General features: G+C 37.4%; 1 protein-coding gene across 8 annotated transcripts in view; it reads right to left on the reverse strand.

Moving 5' to 3' along the window:
- Positions 1 to 20,000, reverse strand: part of LOC127421818 (cGMP-dependent 3',5'-cyclic phosphodiesterase-like) — a 173,145-nt gene that overhangs the window by 38,028 nt on the left and 115,117 nt on the right. For 7 of the 8 annotated variants that reach the window (XM_051664961.1, XM_051664959.1, XM_051664960.1 and 4 more), the window contains 4 exons: positions 14,667 to 14,776; positions 9,154 to 9,209; positions 7,992 to 8,051; positions 2,691 to 2,838 (listed from right to left, as the gene is read on the reverse strand). In XM_051664961.1, coding sequence (XP_051520921.1) covers positions 2,691 to 2,838; positions 7,992 to 8,051; positions 9,154 to 9,209; positions 14,667 to 14,776 — 374 coding nt within the window. Of the gene's footprint in view, positions 1 to 2,690; positions 2,839 to 7,991; positions 8,052 to 9,153; positions 9,210 to 14,666; positions 14,777 to 20,000 lie in introns of those variants that run through there. The other variant, XM_051664964.1, reaches the window with a different exon arrangement.

Genomic DNA, 20,000 nt, shown 5'->3' on the forward strand with positions numbered 1-20,000 from the left:
TTGCTGCAAATATAATATAGTATATATATATATATATATATATATATATATATATATATATATATATATGTGTGTGTGTCCTACAAAATAAAAATAAAAATAAAAAAAAATATATATATATATATATATATTTTTTTTTTTGTAGGACACAGGCTGAAGAAGGCACTAATACACCTAAAAAATGAAATGTTTGAATCTGAACGTTATGGAAGCCCTGAACCGCAAGGTGGGGGATAAAAGTTCACTAGGTTACCTTTCTGAGTACATTTCTAAGCCAAAAAAAAAATATATATATTCTCACTGATTTTTTTTCTCCAATTTTTTTCTCTTCAAGAGGCAACATATGAGCCAAGAAAAAAAAAGTGATTTGCTGAGAATATTTTTTTATTTACATTTTTATTTATTTTTTGGTATGAAATAGGATCAGGAAGGCACTAAGATGAAAAAAAAAAACAACAAAAAAAACCAAATATATATATATATATATATATATTTTATTTTTTTATTTTTGTAGGACACACACATATATATATTATATATTATATTATATTATATATTATATACACTATATTGCCAAAAGTATTCGCTCACCCATCCAAATAATTGAATTCAGGTGTTCCATTCACTTCCATGGCCACAGGTGTATAAAATGAAGCACCTAGGCATGCAGACTGCTTCTACAAACATTTGTGAAAGAATGGGCCGCTCTCAGGAGCTCAGTGAATTCCAGCGTGGTACTGTGATAGGATGCCACCTGTGCAACAAGTGAAATTTCCTCGCTACTAAATATTCCACAGTCAACTGTCAGTGGTATTATAACAAAGTGGAAGCTATTGGGAATGAAAGCAACTCAGCCACGAAGTGGTAGGCCATGTAAAATGACAGAGCGGGGTCAGCGGATGCTGAGGCGCATAGTGCGCAGAGGTTGCCAACTTTCTGCAGAGTCAATCGCTACAGACCTCCAGAGTTCATGTGGCCTTCAGATTAGCTCAAGAACAGTGCGTAGAGAGCTTCATGGAATGGGTTTCCATGGCCGAGCAGCTGCATCCAAGCCATACATCACCAAGTGCAATGCAAAGTGTCGGATGCAGTGGTGTAAAGCACGCCGCCACTGGACTCTAGAGCAGTGGAGACGCGTTCTCTGGAGTGACGAATCACGCTTCTCCATCTGGCAATCTGATGGACGAGTCTGGGTTTGGCAGTTGCCAGGAGAACGGTACTTGTCTGACTGCATTGTGCCAACTGTGAAGTTTGGTGGAGGCGGGATTATGGTGTGGGGTTGTTTTTCAGGAGCTGGGCTTGGCCCCTTAGTTCCAGTGAAAGGAACTCTGAATGCTTCAGCATACCAAGAGATTTTGGACAGTTCCATGCTCCCACCTTTGTGGGAACAGTTTGGGGATGGCCCCTTCCTGTTCCAACATGACTGCGCACCAGTGCACAAAGCAAGGTCCATAAAGACATGGATGAGCGAGTTTGGTGTGGAAGAACTTGACTGTCCTGACCTCAACCTGATAGAGCACCTTTGGGATGAATTAGAGCGAAGACTGCGAGCCAGGCCTTCTCGTCCAACATCAGTGTCTGACCTCACAAATGCGCTTCTGGAAGAATGGTCAAAAATTCCCATAAACACACTCCTAAACCTTGTGGAAAGCCTTCCCAGAATAGTTGAAGCTGTTATAGCTGCAAAGGGTGGGCCGACGTCATATTAAACCCTATGGATTAAGAATGGGATGTCACTTAAGTTCATATGCGTCTAAAGGCAGATGAGCGAATACTTTTGGCAATATAGTGTATGTATTTATGTATGTGTGTGTATATATATATATATATATATATATATATATATTTATATTTATTTATTTATTTTTCTTCTTCTTCTTCTCTCTCCAGTTTAAGATTATCAGTAAATAATGATTTTGGTCGGGGCCTGGGTAGCTCAGTGGTAAAATACGCTGGCTACCACCCCTGGAGTTCAATAGTTCGCTAGTTCGAATCCCAGGGCATGCTGAGTGACTCCAGTCAGGTCTCGTAAGCAACCAAATTGGCCTGGTTGCTAGGGAGGGTAGAGTCACATGGGGTAACCTCCTCGTGGTTGCTATAATGTGGTTTGTTCTCGGTGGGGCGCATGGTGAATTGAGCGTGGTTGCCGCGGTGGATGGTGTGAAGCCTCCACACGCGCTATGTCTCCGTGGCAACGTGCTCAACAAGCCACGTGATAAGATGTGCGGGTTGACTGTCTCAGACGCGGAGGCAACTGGGATTCGTCCTCTGCCACCTGGACTGAGGTGAATCACTATGCGACCACGAGGACTTAGAGCGCATTGGGAATTGGGCATTCCAAATTGGGGGAGAAAAAGGGGAAAAATCCACCCCCCCACACAAAAAATAATGATTTTGGTCTTATCTCAACACAGAACTATCATATGATTTAGCACAAGAGTCATAAGCACTACTTTTATGATGCTTTTTTGTCCTTTTAGGAGCTTGACTGATGTGGTCATTATGAATTGTTGATGTATGGAAAGAGCTGTGCAAGTATTCTTCAAAAACTTTTACCTTTGTGTTCCACTAGTTAAAAAATAACAGCATATGAGTTTTGGAACGACATGAGGTTGGGTAAATAATGACAATTTAAATTTTTGCTTTGAGACAGATAGATTTGTGTGTTGTTGTAAACGTGCGTTTCTTACCACACAGCTGTAGTATCTTGCGGTCGAGTTCTCTGTAGTCTTCAGGTTGTGATCTGGGCTTCGGCTCCAATGGTGCATTGTGGGAATGAGCGTTTGTCCATTTGGGGCATCTCTGCACTTCTCTCACTCGCTTACATGCTACGGTCAGCTGACAGGAGTCATTAACGAAGAAATATGGGTATTAAATCTCAATATATATATATATAGTGTTATGAGTGTTATTGTGTTGTGCAGTGATGGTGACATTATTTCGACATTATTACAGGTATGTTTCTGTTCTCCTATTTATTTAATAAGTGACACAAAGATCATGGCTGTTATAATCGGTCTGTCAGTATGTATCTGTATTTACAGGAATATTTTAATGATGAATTATTAAATAATTCATTTAGACTCGTTCCAAGTTTATTTTAAAAGAAGTAGCAAAAATCAAGCTTACAGTGAGACACTTACAATGGAAATTAATGGGGCCAATTTTTTGGAGGATTATAAGGCAGAAATGTGAAGCTTATAGTTCAATTGTTCTGTTAAAACTCATGTATTATTTGAGCTGTAAAGTTGTTTAAATCGTCATTGTTATGTTAGTTTTAGGGTTTCAGGGTTTATGCCGTAATGTTGTTAAGGCAATAAAGTTGTAAAATTGGATATAACTTTACACAGAAAAGGTTAGTAAGTGATCTGATCACACTAAAATCATGTCAACATTTGGGCTGTCCATTTAATGTGTTAATTCATTGCGATTAATTATATAAAAAAATAAAGTGTTAAAAATATGAACACATTAGTTAGTCCTTGTAGTACCACCTGTTTTCTCCAGGGGGCAGTAAGCGAAACTTCAGCTGTATAGACAACAAACAGCTTATATAGAGAACAAACCGACCCTTCAGCAGACAACCATTTTGCATTTTAACTATCTGAATATATATATATATATATATATATGTGTGTATATTATTTGTAATTATTTAAATATAACTATTTATAATTATTTCATCATTATATATTGAGTTACTCTTATTTGAGGGGCTTTCTCAGCAAATATTTCTATATGCGATTAGCTGGATAAAATAGATTAATTAACACGCATATTGTTTATGTCTTGTGGCTAAACGTTTGAAACAGTGAGTATTTTAACGTTTACGGATTGGCCCCATTGACTTCCATTGTAAGTGTCTCACTGGAACACAGATTTGTGCTTTTTAAAGGAAAGGAGGAACGAGTCGAAATACACTTTTTGTGGTAATCAACATTATGCCACAAATGCTGTCGATTGAGCTCAACTTGTATTGAACCCGGAATATTCCTTAAAGAAAGTGTCAGTTTTTATTTTGTATTGACTTTAAAAGGTGCTGTAAGTGATTTTAGCCATTCTTGAATTTCCATACGATGAGCCGTTGGATTAGCCACGCCCCCTTTTTTCCAAAACCCCGCACTCCAAAGATACCAAATGAGCTTTATTGAGACCGACACGAAGAACAGCAGCAAAATAGCGCCCTCATCTGACAACTGTTATGAACAACATGCCATAAAAATGGCATTAAGCCTCAATAATTCGCTGCAACTACAATACTATGAGAAAGTACAATATGATTGACAGGTAGAAAGCGTTATTGTCCATGGACACATTTTTGTTTGTTGTTTACAGAGTCTAGAGCTGTCACAGAGACCGGTGAGATATCTCACGACACTTATTTCATTAATATCTCTCAGGGAGTAGTACACATTTTTTGCAAACATTTCCATGAAAAAAATCACTTACAGCACCTTTAAAACAAGCAAAATAAAACATTATTTCTCTCAGTCCTTTGAAGAACTGTTCTGACAGAAATGGGATCTGAATCTCTTTACAGTTAGCTTTTTTTTAAATCATCATATCTCCATTTTCATAACAAAGCAAATAGCTATGAACACTTTAGATCTTCTGTAGGAGTTTCTAAATGCCATTCAAATGTATTCCCTGTTCATTTCTGTCTATTCTGTTTTATTTCCTGCCACACTTATCTCTCTCTTTCTCTCTGACATCTTCATTGTGTTGTGTGATATTCTGCTGTATTGCACTGGTCGTGGCAGACGCACTCGTTTGTGAACATTATGAGGGCAAACACAGCAAATGCAGGATGACAGCGATTCTCTTTCATTTCTCTGGTCTCACAGAAATACGTCAGACAACGCCAATTGACAGTGCAGCTAAACGAGTCTTACAGTGCGATACTGCATTGTATTTAAGCAATAATGTGCACAAGGTCGCATTACTGTATATAGTCAAAGCTAAAAGAGGTTTTTAGGCTCTAAACAGGACAATACATTATTATTCAGATGCTGTAACACTGTATTGACCAATGCATTGATGCATTTTATTATACAGTAGCGCATTAAAACACAGTATCACTTTGGAAACACACTGAACTTCTGTTTGACACAATAACATAACATGCCGTGTGTTACTGCAGTGAAGTCTACAGCTCCGCGTTATAAATCTATGATACTCCTATTTTCTTCCCTCTATTACATTATTTCACGACTCATTTCCTTTCATGGATGATTTTCTGTTTCTATCTTGATTTCTCTCATTCTTTCTCTCTTCATAAGATGCTTTTAAACTCGTCTGATGTTAAATTGCTGATCTAATCAACAAAATCAAAGCTCTGTGGAGTGTGTGTGAGTGTGCGTTCTGATGAAGATGATGATGGTGGTATGATGAAAGCTTTTGGACCCTTATCACCTCAAATAAATATGAGGAATTGTACTGTATGCAGTTTGGCTTTAGACGCGGATGGGAAAGTCATGAGATTCAAATACCTTAGTTATTAAAATTTACCATAGTTACTACAGTTATTTTTATTACAGTAAAGGCCTATATTTTATTTTGTATTCGTCTAGCACAAAAGCTCACCGACCAATTATAATATGAGCTTCTGGATCATGTGTCTGTGACCGCCATTTCAGATTAACAGTGGTAGCAGTAACCATGTGTAAAGGGGTGACTGATGTGTTTACAGGTAAATTACACTATGCTATGTGTGAGTAGACCTTTCGTCTGTGATATGTTTTAGATTTTTCATTTCTCTCCTGATGTGAGTAAACCTTTGATCTGTGATATGTTTTGGTTTTTTGTTTCACTCTTAATGCAAATAGAACTTTCGACAGTGATACGTTTAGGTTTTCATGTCACTCTTAGTTTAAAGATTAAAAAGGAACTTTTTTCTGATACATTTTTGTTTCACTTTTGATGCAAATAGACCTTTTATCTGTGATTTATTTTATTTTATTTTTCATGTCTCTCTTGATGTAAAAAAACAAAAACTTATGTCCGTTTTTTCGTTTCACCCTTGATATAAATAGAACTTTCATTGGATAGGCTTTGCTTTTTTATCACACTCTTGATGTAAATAGAACTTTCGTCTGATATGCTTAGTTTTTTTATTTCAATCTTGATGTAAATAGATCTTTCGTCTGTAATATGTTTCGTCTTTTCATTTCACTCTTGATGTGAACAGAACTTTCATCTGTGATACGTTTAATTTTTATCACACTCTTGATGTAAACAGAGTTTTCGTCTGATACGTTTAGCTTTATTATTTCAATCTTATGGTAAATAGAACTTTTGTCTGTAATATGTTTCGTCTTTTCATTTCACTCTTGATGTGAACAGAACTTTCATCTGTAATACATTACATTTTTTATCACACTCTTGATGTAAACAGAATTTTCGTCTGATATGCTTGGCTTTTTTATTTCAATCTTATTGTAAATAGAACTTTCGTCTGTAATAGGTTTCGTCTTTTATTTCACTCTTGATGTAAATAGAGTTTTCGTCTGATACGTTTAGCTTTATTATTTCAATCTTATTGTAAATAGATCTTTCGTCTGTAATATGTTTTGTCTTTTCATTTCACTCTTGATGTGAACAGAACTTTCATCTGTGATACTTTTAATTTTTATCACACTCTTGATGTAAACAGAATTTTCATCTGATACATTTAGCTTTATTATTTCAATCTTATTGTAAATAGAACTTTCGTCTGTAATATGTTTCGTTTTTTATTTCACTCTTGATGTAAATAGAACTTTCATCTGTAATGTTTCATCTTTTCATTTCACTATTGATGTAAACAGAGTTTTCGTCTGATACGTTTAGCTTTATTATTTAAATCTTATTGTAAATAGAACTTTCGTCTGTAATACGTTTCATCTTTTCATTTCACTCTTGATGTGAATAGAACTTTCATCTGAGATACGTTTAATTTTTCATCACACTCTTGATGTAAACAGAGTTTTCGTCTGATACGTTTAGCTTTATTATTTCAATCTTATGGTAAATAGAACTTTCGTCTGTAATATGTTTCGTTTTTTATTTCACTCTTGATGTAAATAGAACTTTCATCTGTAATGTTTCATCTTTTCATCACACTCTTGATGTAAACAGAGTTTTCGTCTGATACGTTTAGCTTTATTATTTCAATCTTATGGTAAATAGAACTTTCGTCTGTAATACGTTTCGTCTTTTCATTTCACTCTTGATGTAAATAGATCTTTCGTCTGTAATATGTTTCGTCTTTTCATTTCACTCTTGATGTGAACAGAACTTTCATCTGTGATACTTTTAATTTTTATCTCACTCTTGATGTAAACAGAATTTTTGTCTGATACGTTTAGCATTTTTATTTCAATCTTGATGTAAATAGAACTTTTGTCTGTAATATGTTTCATCTTTTCATTTCACTCTTGATGTGAATAGAACTTTCATCTGAGATACGTTTCATTTTTCATCACACTCTTGATGTAAACAGAATTTTCATCTGATACACTTAGCTTTTTTATTTCAATCTTATTGTAAATAGAACTTTCGTCTGTAATATGTTTAATTTTTCATCACACTCTTGATGTAAACAGAATTTTCCTCTGATATGCTTAGCTTTTTCGTTTCACTCTTGATTTGGATAGACCTTTCGTCTGTGATATGTTTTTGTTTTTTTTCCTCATGCGAATAGATCTTTCTTCTGCGATATATTTTGTTTTTTCATCTCACTCTTCATGTAAATACGGCTTCCATCTGATATACTTTGCTTTTTTATTTCACTCTTGATGTGAAAAGACCTTTCGTTTGTCATATGTATAGCTTTTTTTGTTTTACTATTGATGTATAAAAATTGTAATACATGGGTCATATGTATAACTATTAAGTTATACTTTTGCCATGAATAGACTTTTTCCTCTGTTATATGCTGTACTCTTTTGTTTGGCTTATCTCTTTCCCTGGATGAGTGCGTGTTTGTGAATGTGGTGGAGTGTTTGTCTTACGTGTTTTTCCAAAATAGACAGGTTTTTTTCGTCTTGTTCTGTCAGCATTTTACAGCACAGCTGTAGAGAGATAGAGAGAGATAACAAATAAATCACACAATTCATTATTTACTCCAGCACACAACCTGCACTACACTCACACACACACACACACACACACACGCACACATGCACGTGCACACACACACATCCTGGGGATACACTCCAATTACTTTAAGGCTGTAGCTTTCCCCTTTGACTCTCAGTCTGTATGCAAGAGTCCCAAAGAGACCCTAAACCTCCCACAAGAGACATCACTACAGATCTGATACTACAGTCGGATACAACGAGAATGAAATTAAATGAAATAGAGGCTCTTTTCCAAAAGCTTAGTGAGCTGCCTCACCTTCTACTGTCTACATAGACAGCAGTCTTCAAAGATTTGGAATGCTCTATGTGGGCAACAACTCATTCAAATACCACACGATATAACGTTTGACAATAGAATATTGCTAAGTTAACATTGCGATACTCTTATAAGCATAAACATATACAGTACACGATTCGTACTCTTTCTGCTTACTTTCTACTTAGCAACCTATGATGCCATAAAATGCTAAGTAGGCAGCTCACTAGAATTTGCAAGATGGTGAGAGACATGTGGACCCATTTAAATCTCCTCAAACATTTTGTGAATCTATAAATATATCCTCGATCTGATATAACACCCATTTATTGTATCGTTCATGTCACTGACCATGAATTTTCCAGCAATAAAACGTCAACTCTTCTCTCTCAAAAACCCATGAAATCATAAAGTTTTATTAGTCAATTATAAATAAATGCTTTAATTGGGAAAATGACACCTGTAAAACTGCAACATTAGGCCGCTGGTTAAAAATAACGAGCTATAACTAGTTTCCCTTTAAGATGGTCCAAAGAGAGGAATTCTGCCATAAGAAACAGGTACAACACACACTCATTTACTCATTTAAACACAGGAGTGAAAATGCACGAGTTACTCATTCATTCAGTGCTGAAGAAAGTGAGACAGGTGACAACAGACAGAGAGAGAGAGAGAGAGAGAGAGAGAGAGAGAGAGAGAGAGAGGCAAATCACAGACATCATTACAGCACTATTGTGTCTGAAATTACAGAGAGAGAGAGAGAGAGACAGAGCTCACCAAAATCAGAGATATAACCACCCCCTCATCACAGTCAACTAACGGCATGATGAGCACTAAAGAGAGAGAGAGAGAGAGAGAGAGACAGAGATGATATAGTAAATGCAGAAGTTCCATAAAAGTTCCAGAATGTTCCAGGTTCAGTACAGGTTCAGCTCAATCAACAGCTTTTGTTACATAATGTTGATTACCAAAAAATAATCCATTTCCACTAGTCCCTCCAAACACACATATTGTTTACGTCTTGTGGCTATACTTTTGAAACATTGAGTCTTTTAATGTTTACAGATTGACCCCATTGACTTCCATTGTAAGTGCTTAATGTCACTGCAATTTTTGTTTCCTCTTTTTATTAAAAATTATTTTTTGTGGAAATCAACATTATGCTGCAAACGCTGATAATTGAGCTTCACTTGTAACCCAGATTATAAATAAACTCTTTGAGAATACCACAGAAAATTATTTAGACCCACCACTCAATTTAAAAAAACAAACCATCTGCTCATATTAAGTCTAGATTTGTTGCTTTAGCGATCGTAAATCAGATGAAAATCCTGGTCAAGTCATGTCATTTTTATTTGTTTAGTACTTTTCACAACACACATCATTTCAAAGCAGCTTTACAGAAAATGAAGCTGTAATATATGTGACGAGGAGGAGGGCGGGATCGGGCCGTGACTACGCACGCCCGGCCCCCAATCGGGCTAATCAGTCGAGGAGGGGGATGAATGCAGCCGGATGCGGCAGTTCGGGAGAGAGAGAGCCACATGCAGCTGCCATGTGTGCATTTATGTTTATGTCTTTTTAAGTTTTCATGAAACATTATTTTGACTGTTCAGCTGGTTCCCGCCTCCCCCTTGACCATTTTAAACTCTGTTACATTAGTGTCAAAACCCGGGAGGCAGGAGGGATGCGCTGTTGTGGAGTCCTCACTACTGCCGTCCGCCCAAAGGAGCAGCCGCGGCTGTCCACCAGGGGAGGAGGGGCTCGCTACCGGTCGCCAGAATGCAGAGGGGCATTCCATCCGCCAGGGGGCGGACGCTCCTCCCCGGGCAGACCAGAGCGAGTCCTCCGACCCCTGGCGGATGAAACTCCCCTCCGCCCCTGGCAGTGGCTCCACCACTCCAGGCAGCCGGCAGGGAGCCCCTCCTCCTCTCGTGGACGGCAGCCATTCCTCCACGTCCAGGTAGCCGGCAGCAACTCCTCCGGGCCCTGGCGGATGGCCACGGCTGCTCCTTTGGGCGGACGGAAGTGGCGAGGACTCAATGACAGCGCATCCCTCCTCCCTCCCGGGTTTTGGCACCAATGTAACAGGGTTTAAAATGGGCAAAGAGGAGGCGAGAATCGGCTGAAAAGTCAAACTAATGTTTAATGAAAACTTCATTAACATAAACATAACACACACGGCAGCTACGTGTGGCTCTCTCACTCCCGAACTGCCGCATCCAGCTACATTCATCCCTCTCCTTGGCTGATTAGCCCGATTGGGGGCCAGGCGTGCATAGTCCCGGCCTGGCCCGGCCCTCCTCCTCGTCACATATATGTAATGTCAGAGTCATCATTGTGCAGTTTGATAAAAACGTGATTATAAATTGTGTCTTAAAAAAAACAACAACAACTAATAAATAAATAAAGTAAATAATAAAGAAAATAATAATAATAATAATAATAATAATAATATTTAAATAAATAAGCAAATAATAAAGAATAATAATAATAATAATAATAATAATAATAATAATAAATACATAAGTAAATAATTAGAAAAAATATTAATAAGTAAATATTAATAATAGAAATTAAAAATTAAATAACAATTAAATAGTGTAAATCTAGACAATCAATGAGCTTCTAGCCCACTCAGAGGCCGAGATATTTGATGAAACAGTGGGGAACATGCATGCCATGCAAAATTGACTGGATGTCTGTGGTACAAGTGCTCAGCTGTGTTAGAGCGCCACCTACATTTCCGAACTATATTTTGAGATGGAAGGTTATAGATTAAAAAACGAGTCCTAGTCCTTGCTGTCATCTAGTGCAATGAAATAAGACTTTCTACAGGAAAATACAGAGCCAGAAATACATGCTTACAAAGTTAGGACAACAACAAAAAGGAATGAAAAAAAATAAAATAAATGTTCATCATAAGATTGTAAACATATACAGTATTATTTATGAATTATAGATTTATTTATTTTTGGTTGTAAGATTAGATCAATTTTTTGCAATTAGTCCACTGTATGTGTGCAAGGGGAGTTAAAAGTGCAGACGGCAGTCAAAAAATGCTCCACATTTGAAGTATCAATTATTGGTCAAATTTACTAACAAAACTTTTATCAATGGACAAAAATAGCTGTTGCATCAAAAAAAAAATAATAATAATAATAATAATATGCTTTCACATACTTCACACATATTAAATGATTAGTTCACCCACAAATGTAAATTCAGTCATTGTTTACTCACCCCTGTGTTGTTATAACTCTATATGACTTTCTTTCTTTTTCTGAACACAAAGGGAGAAATTGTGAATAAATGTTGTGCTCAGTGATGTCATACAATGGCAGTTTATGGTGACCACCTCTTCAAGCTTCAAAAGAACACAAAAGTATAATTCAGAAGTCTAATAAATTATTCCATGAGACTCATGATTGTTATGAAAGAATAGGATAAGATTTGATGAGAAACAAACTGAAACCTAATGTATTATTTAGTGAAAATGTTCACTTACTGTTGATCTCCTGTGTACGTTAATGATAGGGCACGAGAGCAACAGTTCACACAGCCCCCTCGCGAAATTGGGGCGTTCAAGAGAAAATTTGTTTTGTTTATCTAAAAACAGGTCCTCCACAGTGATAGTGACAACATAACAGAACACAACTGCACACAAAACAGAGAACAGAACTTACTAAACATGTCTGAAGAGTTTGTAGTGGAAGAATTGATGCATTTCTATTAAGACTGCACAATTAATCGAAATAAAATCAAAATTGCGATATATCGTGTAACGTGGAATACAAGATGGTGTAACAAGGTTCACATGGGAAAGGAGGAGGCGGGAACCGGCTGAACTGTCAAAATAATGGTTTAATGAAAACTTGAACAAAAAGACACAGAACACAAATGCACACACTGTAGCTGCGTGTGGCTCTCTCTATCCCAAACTGCCGCATTCCGCTGCACTTATCCCTCTCCTCAGCTGATTAGCCCGATTGGGGGCCGGGCTTGCGTAGTCAAAAAAAAAAGACACAAAAACATAAACGCTGGCAGCTGCATGTGGCTCTCTCTCTCTCGAACTGCTGCATCCGGCTGCACTTATCCCTCTCCTCGGCTGATTAGCCCGATTGGGGGCAATCGCGTACTCACCCCCGCCCTCCTCCTCGTCACAGATGGGTATAATTCAAACATCTTTTTTAAATGATTGCTGAGCAAACAGCATTAACAGCAGCACCAGTAGAGTCCAGAAAAATTCCTCCATTCTCCTGTAATTTATTTACCAAACAAGAGAGTGTGTAGCCCTTATTAAACTCCCGGCAGCAACAAGTGAAAGTGGAACTAATATTACCAACATCCTCAAAATGAAAAGGAAGGAACATACCTATAGTAAATCTGTATAAAATATTTAGATACTATAACATAATGCATTGTTAAATGAAATTTAGTGAAATAATGAACACAATTAATTAAATGAAAATGGTGACAAACTAACCAAAACATTCACTTTAAGTTTAATTACACCAATTAGTTATCAGTTCATTAAGCCATTAAGCCTCGTTCTTTAGGACTATCTTATATACAGTAGAGAATAGTTTGTATAAGCCTTCTTGTTTTTAAGGCCTAGACTAAAGAGTAAAATGGAATATTTTGTGTTTATTTAATTATTCAACCAACCTACAGTATTTTTGACAGCAAAAACTAGGCAACAACTATTGTATTACCAACAGGGAGATTCAGTTAATAGTGTCATTGAGCAGAAAGTTTACATATAACCAGTTTTGACAGAGCTGCTGTTAAAAAGTTAAATGATCAGCATCAGACCATTAGATGGGGAAAAATTGGTAATCGCTATCGGATGTTAAAATCCTGATTGCAGCTATTATTTAAGTTGACTGTGTTTCAAAAACTAATGATGATGATTAGTGGGCTGAGATCACAAAATGGACAAAAACATGTAGACGGTGCATGGGCACAATTTGAATATGAAGAAGATTTTCTTTGTAATAATTTGTTTGTGGGTGAATTGAAAAAAAGGTCTCAGTTTGGTTCTTTTTAAGAGGACTCAAGTGTGAAAACCCCAGTAGCCTTTTGGCATTGAACATGTGAAAAACATTATTTTTTATAACCATAATCGCAGTTCAAATCGCAATATTTTTCAAAATAATCGCAATATGACTTTACACAGCCCTAATTTCTATGCTCAGCCTTATTATTTTTAACAGAGTACTCGGAAATCAAACAGAAACATAGAAGAGGCTACAGGCAGCCACAGTCACACCGTGTCCTAACCTGACAGCAAACGGCACACAATAAAAGGTATATTTTCTGTGTTAATTAGAGTTTCCGTCCTAACCAGCAGTGATGAGCGACGGTACATTCTATCGATCACTTGTTTTCTATTTTCGGCATCTCGCGGATAACTCTGTCCACTGTGAGCTGGCACTGGTCCAAAAACTTTCAAAAAAACAAGGCTGGGCATAGAAATGCATCAATTCTTCAACTACAAACTCTTCAGACATGTTTAGTAAGTTCTATTCACTGTTTTGTGTGCAGCTGTGTTGTGTTCTGTTATGTTGTCACTATCGCTGTGGAGGACCTGTTTTTAGATAAACAAAACGAGTTTTCGCTTGAATGACGCAATATCGCGAGGGTGCTGCGTGAACCATTGCTCTCGTGCCCTATCATGAACGTGCACAGGAGATCAACTGTCAGTGAACATTTTCACTAAATAATACATTCGATTTCATAACAATCATGAGTCTCATGAATAATTTATTAGACTTCTGAATTATACTTTTGTGTTCTTTTGAAGCTTGAAGAGGTGGTCACCATAAACTGCCATTGTATGACATCACTGAGCACAACATTTCTTCACAATTTCCCCCATTGTGTTCAGAAAAAGAAAGTAAGTCAAATGGGATTATAACAACACAGGGGTGAGTAAACAATGACTGAATTTACATTTTTGGTGAACTAATCCTTTAAGTGATATTGAACCCAGAACATTCCTTTCATTCTAATTGCATCTGTACACACACACACACACACACACACACGGATTCTTGAAGGCTGCATTGTTAACATGGTAAAAATAGTACTACATAGCAATAGTCACCATGGGAACAAGAAGAAAGAAAGAAGAGAGAGAGAGAGATTGATGAAAAAGTAAGAAAATCTGTTGAAACTGGGCTAAAAGTTCAGTCATAAATGTACAATATTCTCACTTTGTAAGACCTCACTGTCATTATGAACTCCTACCTTGCCTTAACACTACACATATACACCTGCAAACAAACCTCGTTTATCCGGCACTAGCGGGGCGGTCAGCGCGCTCATGTGTTTCTCTTGAAGTTCTGATGGCGGTAAACCAGCACACTGGACTCTCTTGCGCTGGTTAACTGCGTCTCTGAAACACAAACATGAATGCATAAAACATTTGATAATCATTTCATCATCCTCACACTTGAGTTCATTTCACACTGGTAAACAAAAGGTTAAGACCTTTGAGCAGAGAGCGTAAAATGTGAATTTAATTGCCATAATGGTTGTTTAAATTGCACAAAAGCCAAGCATCAATTTCCATGTGAAATTACAACTATAAATGAACAACACCACACCAACCGGCTACAAAACAACCTCAAGATCGAGTGTGTATGTGTGTGTTTGGAATTGCATATTACTCATTCTATTTGCGCACAGTATGTGACATTTCTTTATGCATGGAATAACTGCACTACATTCACTTAAATGTGAGACACTCCATTGCAATACGTTTCACTTGACCTTTCATTTCTACTGTGTCAAATAAAACATCAATAATATCAATCATGTTTTTTCTTAACATTTTATCTCACCGATAAGAACCAATGGGATCAGTGACATCTTCACATGCACAAAGTGAATGCTATGTCAGAGCAATGGCAGAGGGGTAAAATGACATAAATGTTGGTTCTTTTGTCACAAAACACTACCTTATGACTTCAGAACATGAAGTATTGTGTACAAATCACATGGGTTATTTTAATGACACTTTTATGGAGCTGTTTTGGAGCTTCAGAGCGCCTGGTCACTGTATGTGTGTTTCTTTAACTTCAGGCACTTATTCTCATTAAAACATTTGCTCACGCTCTCACTAGTTGATTTAATTAGTCTACTAACAATGTCTAACAGTGTATGTACATGTATCACAGGAGATTTATGTCATTTTTGTTGTGAATGTTTTCACCACAGTGTCATTTCCAGCACATCTGAGTGGAAATTCAAAGTGCTTTACGTAAAAATAATAAAGAATATACAAGATAAAATACATTTGAATGAGAAAAATGAGAATAAAAATAATAATAATACAGAAATAACATGATTCAGTGAAATCAGTAAGTGCAGCACAGTGTTCAGTCAGTAAATGCACAGTTAAACAGATGTGTTTTCAGTCTGGATTTGAACGTGGCTACTGCTGGGGCACACCTGACCACTTCTGGAAGCTGGTGCCAGCTGCGGGTGGCATAATAGCTAAACGCTGTCTCATCTTGTTTTGAGTGAACCCTCTGTATGTCTAACTGACTTGATCCTAATGATTTGAGAAGTCTGTTAGGTTTATATTCAACAAGCATATCTGAAATGTATTTAGGTCCTAGGCTATTGAGTGATTTATAAACGAGTAATAGTACTTTAAAATCAATTCTAAATGTAACTGGAAGCCAATGTAAAGACATGAGGACTGGAGTAATATGCTCTGATTTTTTGGTTCGGGTGAGAATCCTGGCAGCGGCATTCTGAGTAAGCTGCAGGTGACTAATGGTCTTTTGGGGAAGGTCAGTTAGGAGTCCATTGCAGTAGTCCACCCTACTCAGTAGCGGATTTAGGCATGGGCAACATGTGCAGTTACCCAGGGCGGCATCTCGTGGGGTGGGGGTTTGGGGGTGGCGGCATCTTGAGCGGGGGGCGGCACGAGGAACCCACACAGACCCCCCTGCCACCCCCCACACCCACCAACCGTCAACAACTTTGGGTGCGTGTTGAAGCGGGTTTCGCCCGAGGCACCATACAACCCCAACCCCCATCAACAACTTTGGGGGCGTGTTGAAGTGGGTTTTGCACAGGGTGCCATACAAGCTAGAACCGCCACTGACCCTACTGGTGATGAATGCATGAACGAGTTTCTCGAAATCTTAACTGGATACAAAACATTTAATTTTGGCTATATTTTTTAGTTGATAGTAGGCTGATTTAGTTATTGCTTTAATGTGACTACTGAAGCTAAGGTCTGACTCAAAAATGAAACCAAGTTTCCTAGATTTTTTGTCTTTAGATCCTTGGAGACAAGTTATGTGTTTACCTTTGGAATTTCGCCTTTGTTGCCAAATACAATGACCTCTGTCTTGTCGTTGTTTAACTGAAGGAAGTTTCGGCACATCCAACTGTTAATTTCGTCAATGTACTGACACAGAGAATCTATGGGGCTGTAGTCATTTGGCGATAGGACTAGATAGATCTGGGTATCATCTGCATAGCTATGGTACGCAATTTGGTTCTTTTTCATAATTTGGCCTAGTGGGAGCATATACAGGTTGAACAGGAGCAGTGCAAGAATTGAGCCTTGTGGGACTCTGCACATCCTGGATGTCCACTCAGATTAATAGTTGCCTATGTTCACATAGTAACCCCTCCCTTCTAGATATGACCTGAACCAGCTGAGGACTGTCCCAAAGAGCCCTACAAAGTTTTCCAGTCTGTCTAATCTGTCAAAAGCAGCACTGAGATCTCGAAATACCAGCATTGATATTTTGCCTGAATAGAATATAATTCTTTGCTGGGAATTATGGAAGCCCTGAACCGCAAGAAAAAAAAATCACTAGCTGAATTTTTGCTCTGATTTTGTTTTTCTCTGAAATTATTTTTTTCCTCAGATTTTCTTTTTCTCTACAAGAGGCAACACATCAGAATTTTTTTCTTGCTAGCTAGCAATTAGCATATAATACAGACCTTGCCCACCAGGTGCCACTACCAGTAACACCAGTAACACCATCTTATGCTGACAAGGTGACAGAATGTGGTGAAGGTCATCAAACAATCAGAAATAACTCCCGTTGTCACGCTTGACAATGAATGCTGTAAGGCTGGCACCGGAATGTCTACACCCAAAAGGCTCTGTGAGAACCAACGTCATAAAACTCTCACACAGATGAGTATCACCACCTAAGGCAACACTCCCTAATTTAAAAGGATCATAAAATGCAAATCTCACATCTACCCTCTCTCTCACCTCAAGTAACTTTAAGGACACTAAAAATTAAGTTATGACTTATCCTGTACTGTAATGTAAAAGGTTTTCTGATCATACATGTTTGGTATCATTCAAGAGGTCTCAATGCAACTGGTAAAATGGTCTCATTCCCTTTCAGCAAAGTCAAATCACAAGTAAGATTTAAGAACTTAGTAAAATACTGTATTCTATCAGGGGCATGACCCCTCCCAGATCTCTCACAGAGACCAGATGCTGTATGCAGATTAGGTGCATTCTTTGTAAACATCAAATGACCTACTCAATCAAGTTTCAAAGGTCCACTTACAACTCCCTAAATTGTAAACCAAATCCTAAATAACATCAAACATACACATCTGAAATAACAATAGAATCGTTTGGTACTTAAGGAAGGATGGCAGAGGAGCTCGGGGAATCTGTAAGCAGATCTCCCAAGCTGTACCGCTGCATGTAGTTTTGTCAGGTATGTTTCTTTGACTTGTCTTTTATTTTTAGAAATGTTTATTTATTCTGATCATTGTGAAATTGGCTTTGATTTTGTAACTTACGTTTTAAATCCTACCTGGTAAATAAATTGTTACTTTTTGATTTATTCTGTATTCATCCGAAATCATTTATCACCGGTAGATTCGAGGGATGCCTTTTGTTACCGCAAACTTATGTCCAGGATAATGATCATTACTGGAGCTTATGAATAGGAGGAAAGACATGTAAGACTACCAGTCACTGCTTATCACCGTCTTAGCAAGTTGTATGAAACGTGACTAAATAAAACTATCATCTGGTTATGAGCAAGCAGTAGGCGGTCGAACCAGATGATATTAGTAAACTCTGCAACCTCTGACTATGAACGGGCTGGTGATTTTGTGTCCATGAGATCTATGCAATTAATCGGCCGGCATATGACTCTAAGCGACAATCGGGACCTGAATGAAAGGATAATGAAAATTAAGATGATTCAGGGTAATCAATAACTTAAAAAGATCAAATGAAAAGAATGATCAGAACTTATACTTAAACGGTCAACTTAAATTGGAGTCAGATTAATATAAATTGGAGTCAGATAAAATGAATAACGGAATCAATTTGTAAAGTGTAAATTAACAATAATTGCTTTACTTCAGTGCTCAGAAAAGACAGAACAACGTAGAGACCTTCAAGGGCAATTTATTGAAGTTCCACTCCGGAACGGATAGAAAATTATCCCTTTTTACAATGCCATAAGCATCCTGAGGTATATTCATTTAATTGTGGGATTTCATGTAGTAGAAGACTCTCTAACATTATACATGTTTTTTTTATTTATTTTTTTATTAAGTTTATACTATAACTATATATTTATAAATTAACAGATAAAGTACCACAGACTTTCTGTCACCTTGTCAGAGAAAGATTTCATGCTTACTGATAGTGGCACCTGGTGGCCGAGGTTGGTACCACATGCTAATTGTTAGCTAGCAAGAATTATTATTTTTTTTTTTTCATGAGGACAAGAAAAAAATAAGGAAAAAAATAAAATAATCAGATGAAATTTAACAAAAAAAAAAAAAAAAAGTCAGAATCTGTTTATTTCGATAAAAATCAACCGCTGGGAAATGAAAGTGCTTGTAGTTGAAGAAACACATACACATACACTTTCACTGAACATTCTGCTGAACATCTTCTTTTGTGTTCCACAGAAGACAGAATGTCATGTGGGAGATTAAATGATGACAGAACTTGAATAATTGGATGAACTTTCCCATTAAACATGCAACATAATGAGGTTAAGCTACAACACTGCAGTATAATATTGTTGGAAGCGTTTCTCATTGCACACTGTATGCTGATTTACACTATTTTTAAAAACAGTAAAACATCTGTTACAGCATGTGCAGGGATTTTCAGAACATCCCAGAGAGAGAAACAGAGAAATAGAGAGCGAGTTTGATCCAGTCGACTTTAAAAGGCTTTACAAACACAGCGACTGCTGCTCTTCAGTGACGGGTTTCCCATCATGCATTGATGCACAACAGTAAGAGCCATTCAGAGGCTGAAAACCAATTAACTCTCCGTCTCTTTCATGCTTGCATCTCCAATCTTTCTGCAGTTTGCATTTGGAACCTGAAGGTCTTTTGCTAAAGGTCCATAAGTCTTATCACAGTATGACCGCTGCTGAGGTCCTTCCTTATAAACAGCAAAGACTCTGTGTCTATGTGTGTGTGTGTGTGTGTGTGTGTGTGTGTGTGTGTGTGTGTGTGTGTGTGTGTGTGTGGTTTCAATCACAGGAACGCATTCTCACTCTCTCGCTCTCTCGTTTGATGTCTCGTAAATGTGTGTCACGTCTGATCTTATAATCAAAGCGTTTTGATTTCACCTGCGCTGACTG

Source organism: Myxocyprinus asiaticus, chromosome 31 (genome assembly GCF_019703515.2).
Source record: "Myxocyprinus asiaticus isolate MX2 ecotype Aquarium Trade chromosome 31, UBuf_Myxa_2, whole genome shotgun sequence".
In the NCBI taxonomy this organism is placed as follows: Eukaryota; Metazoa; Chordata; class Actinopteri; order Cypriniformes; family Catostomidae; genus Myxocyprinus; species Myxocyprinus asiaticus.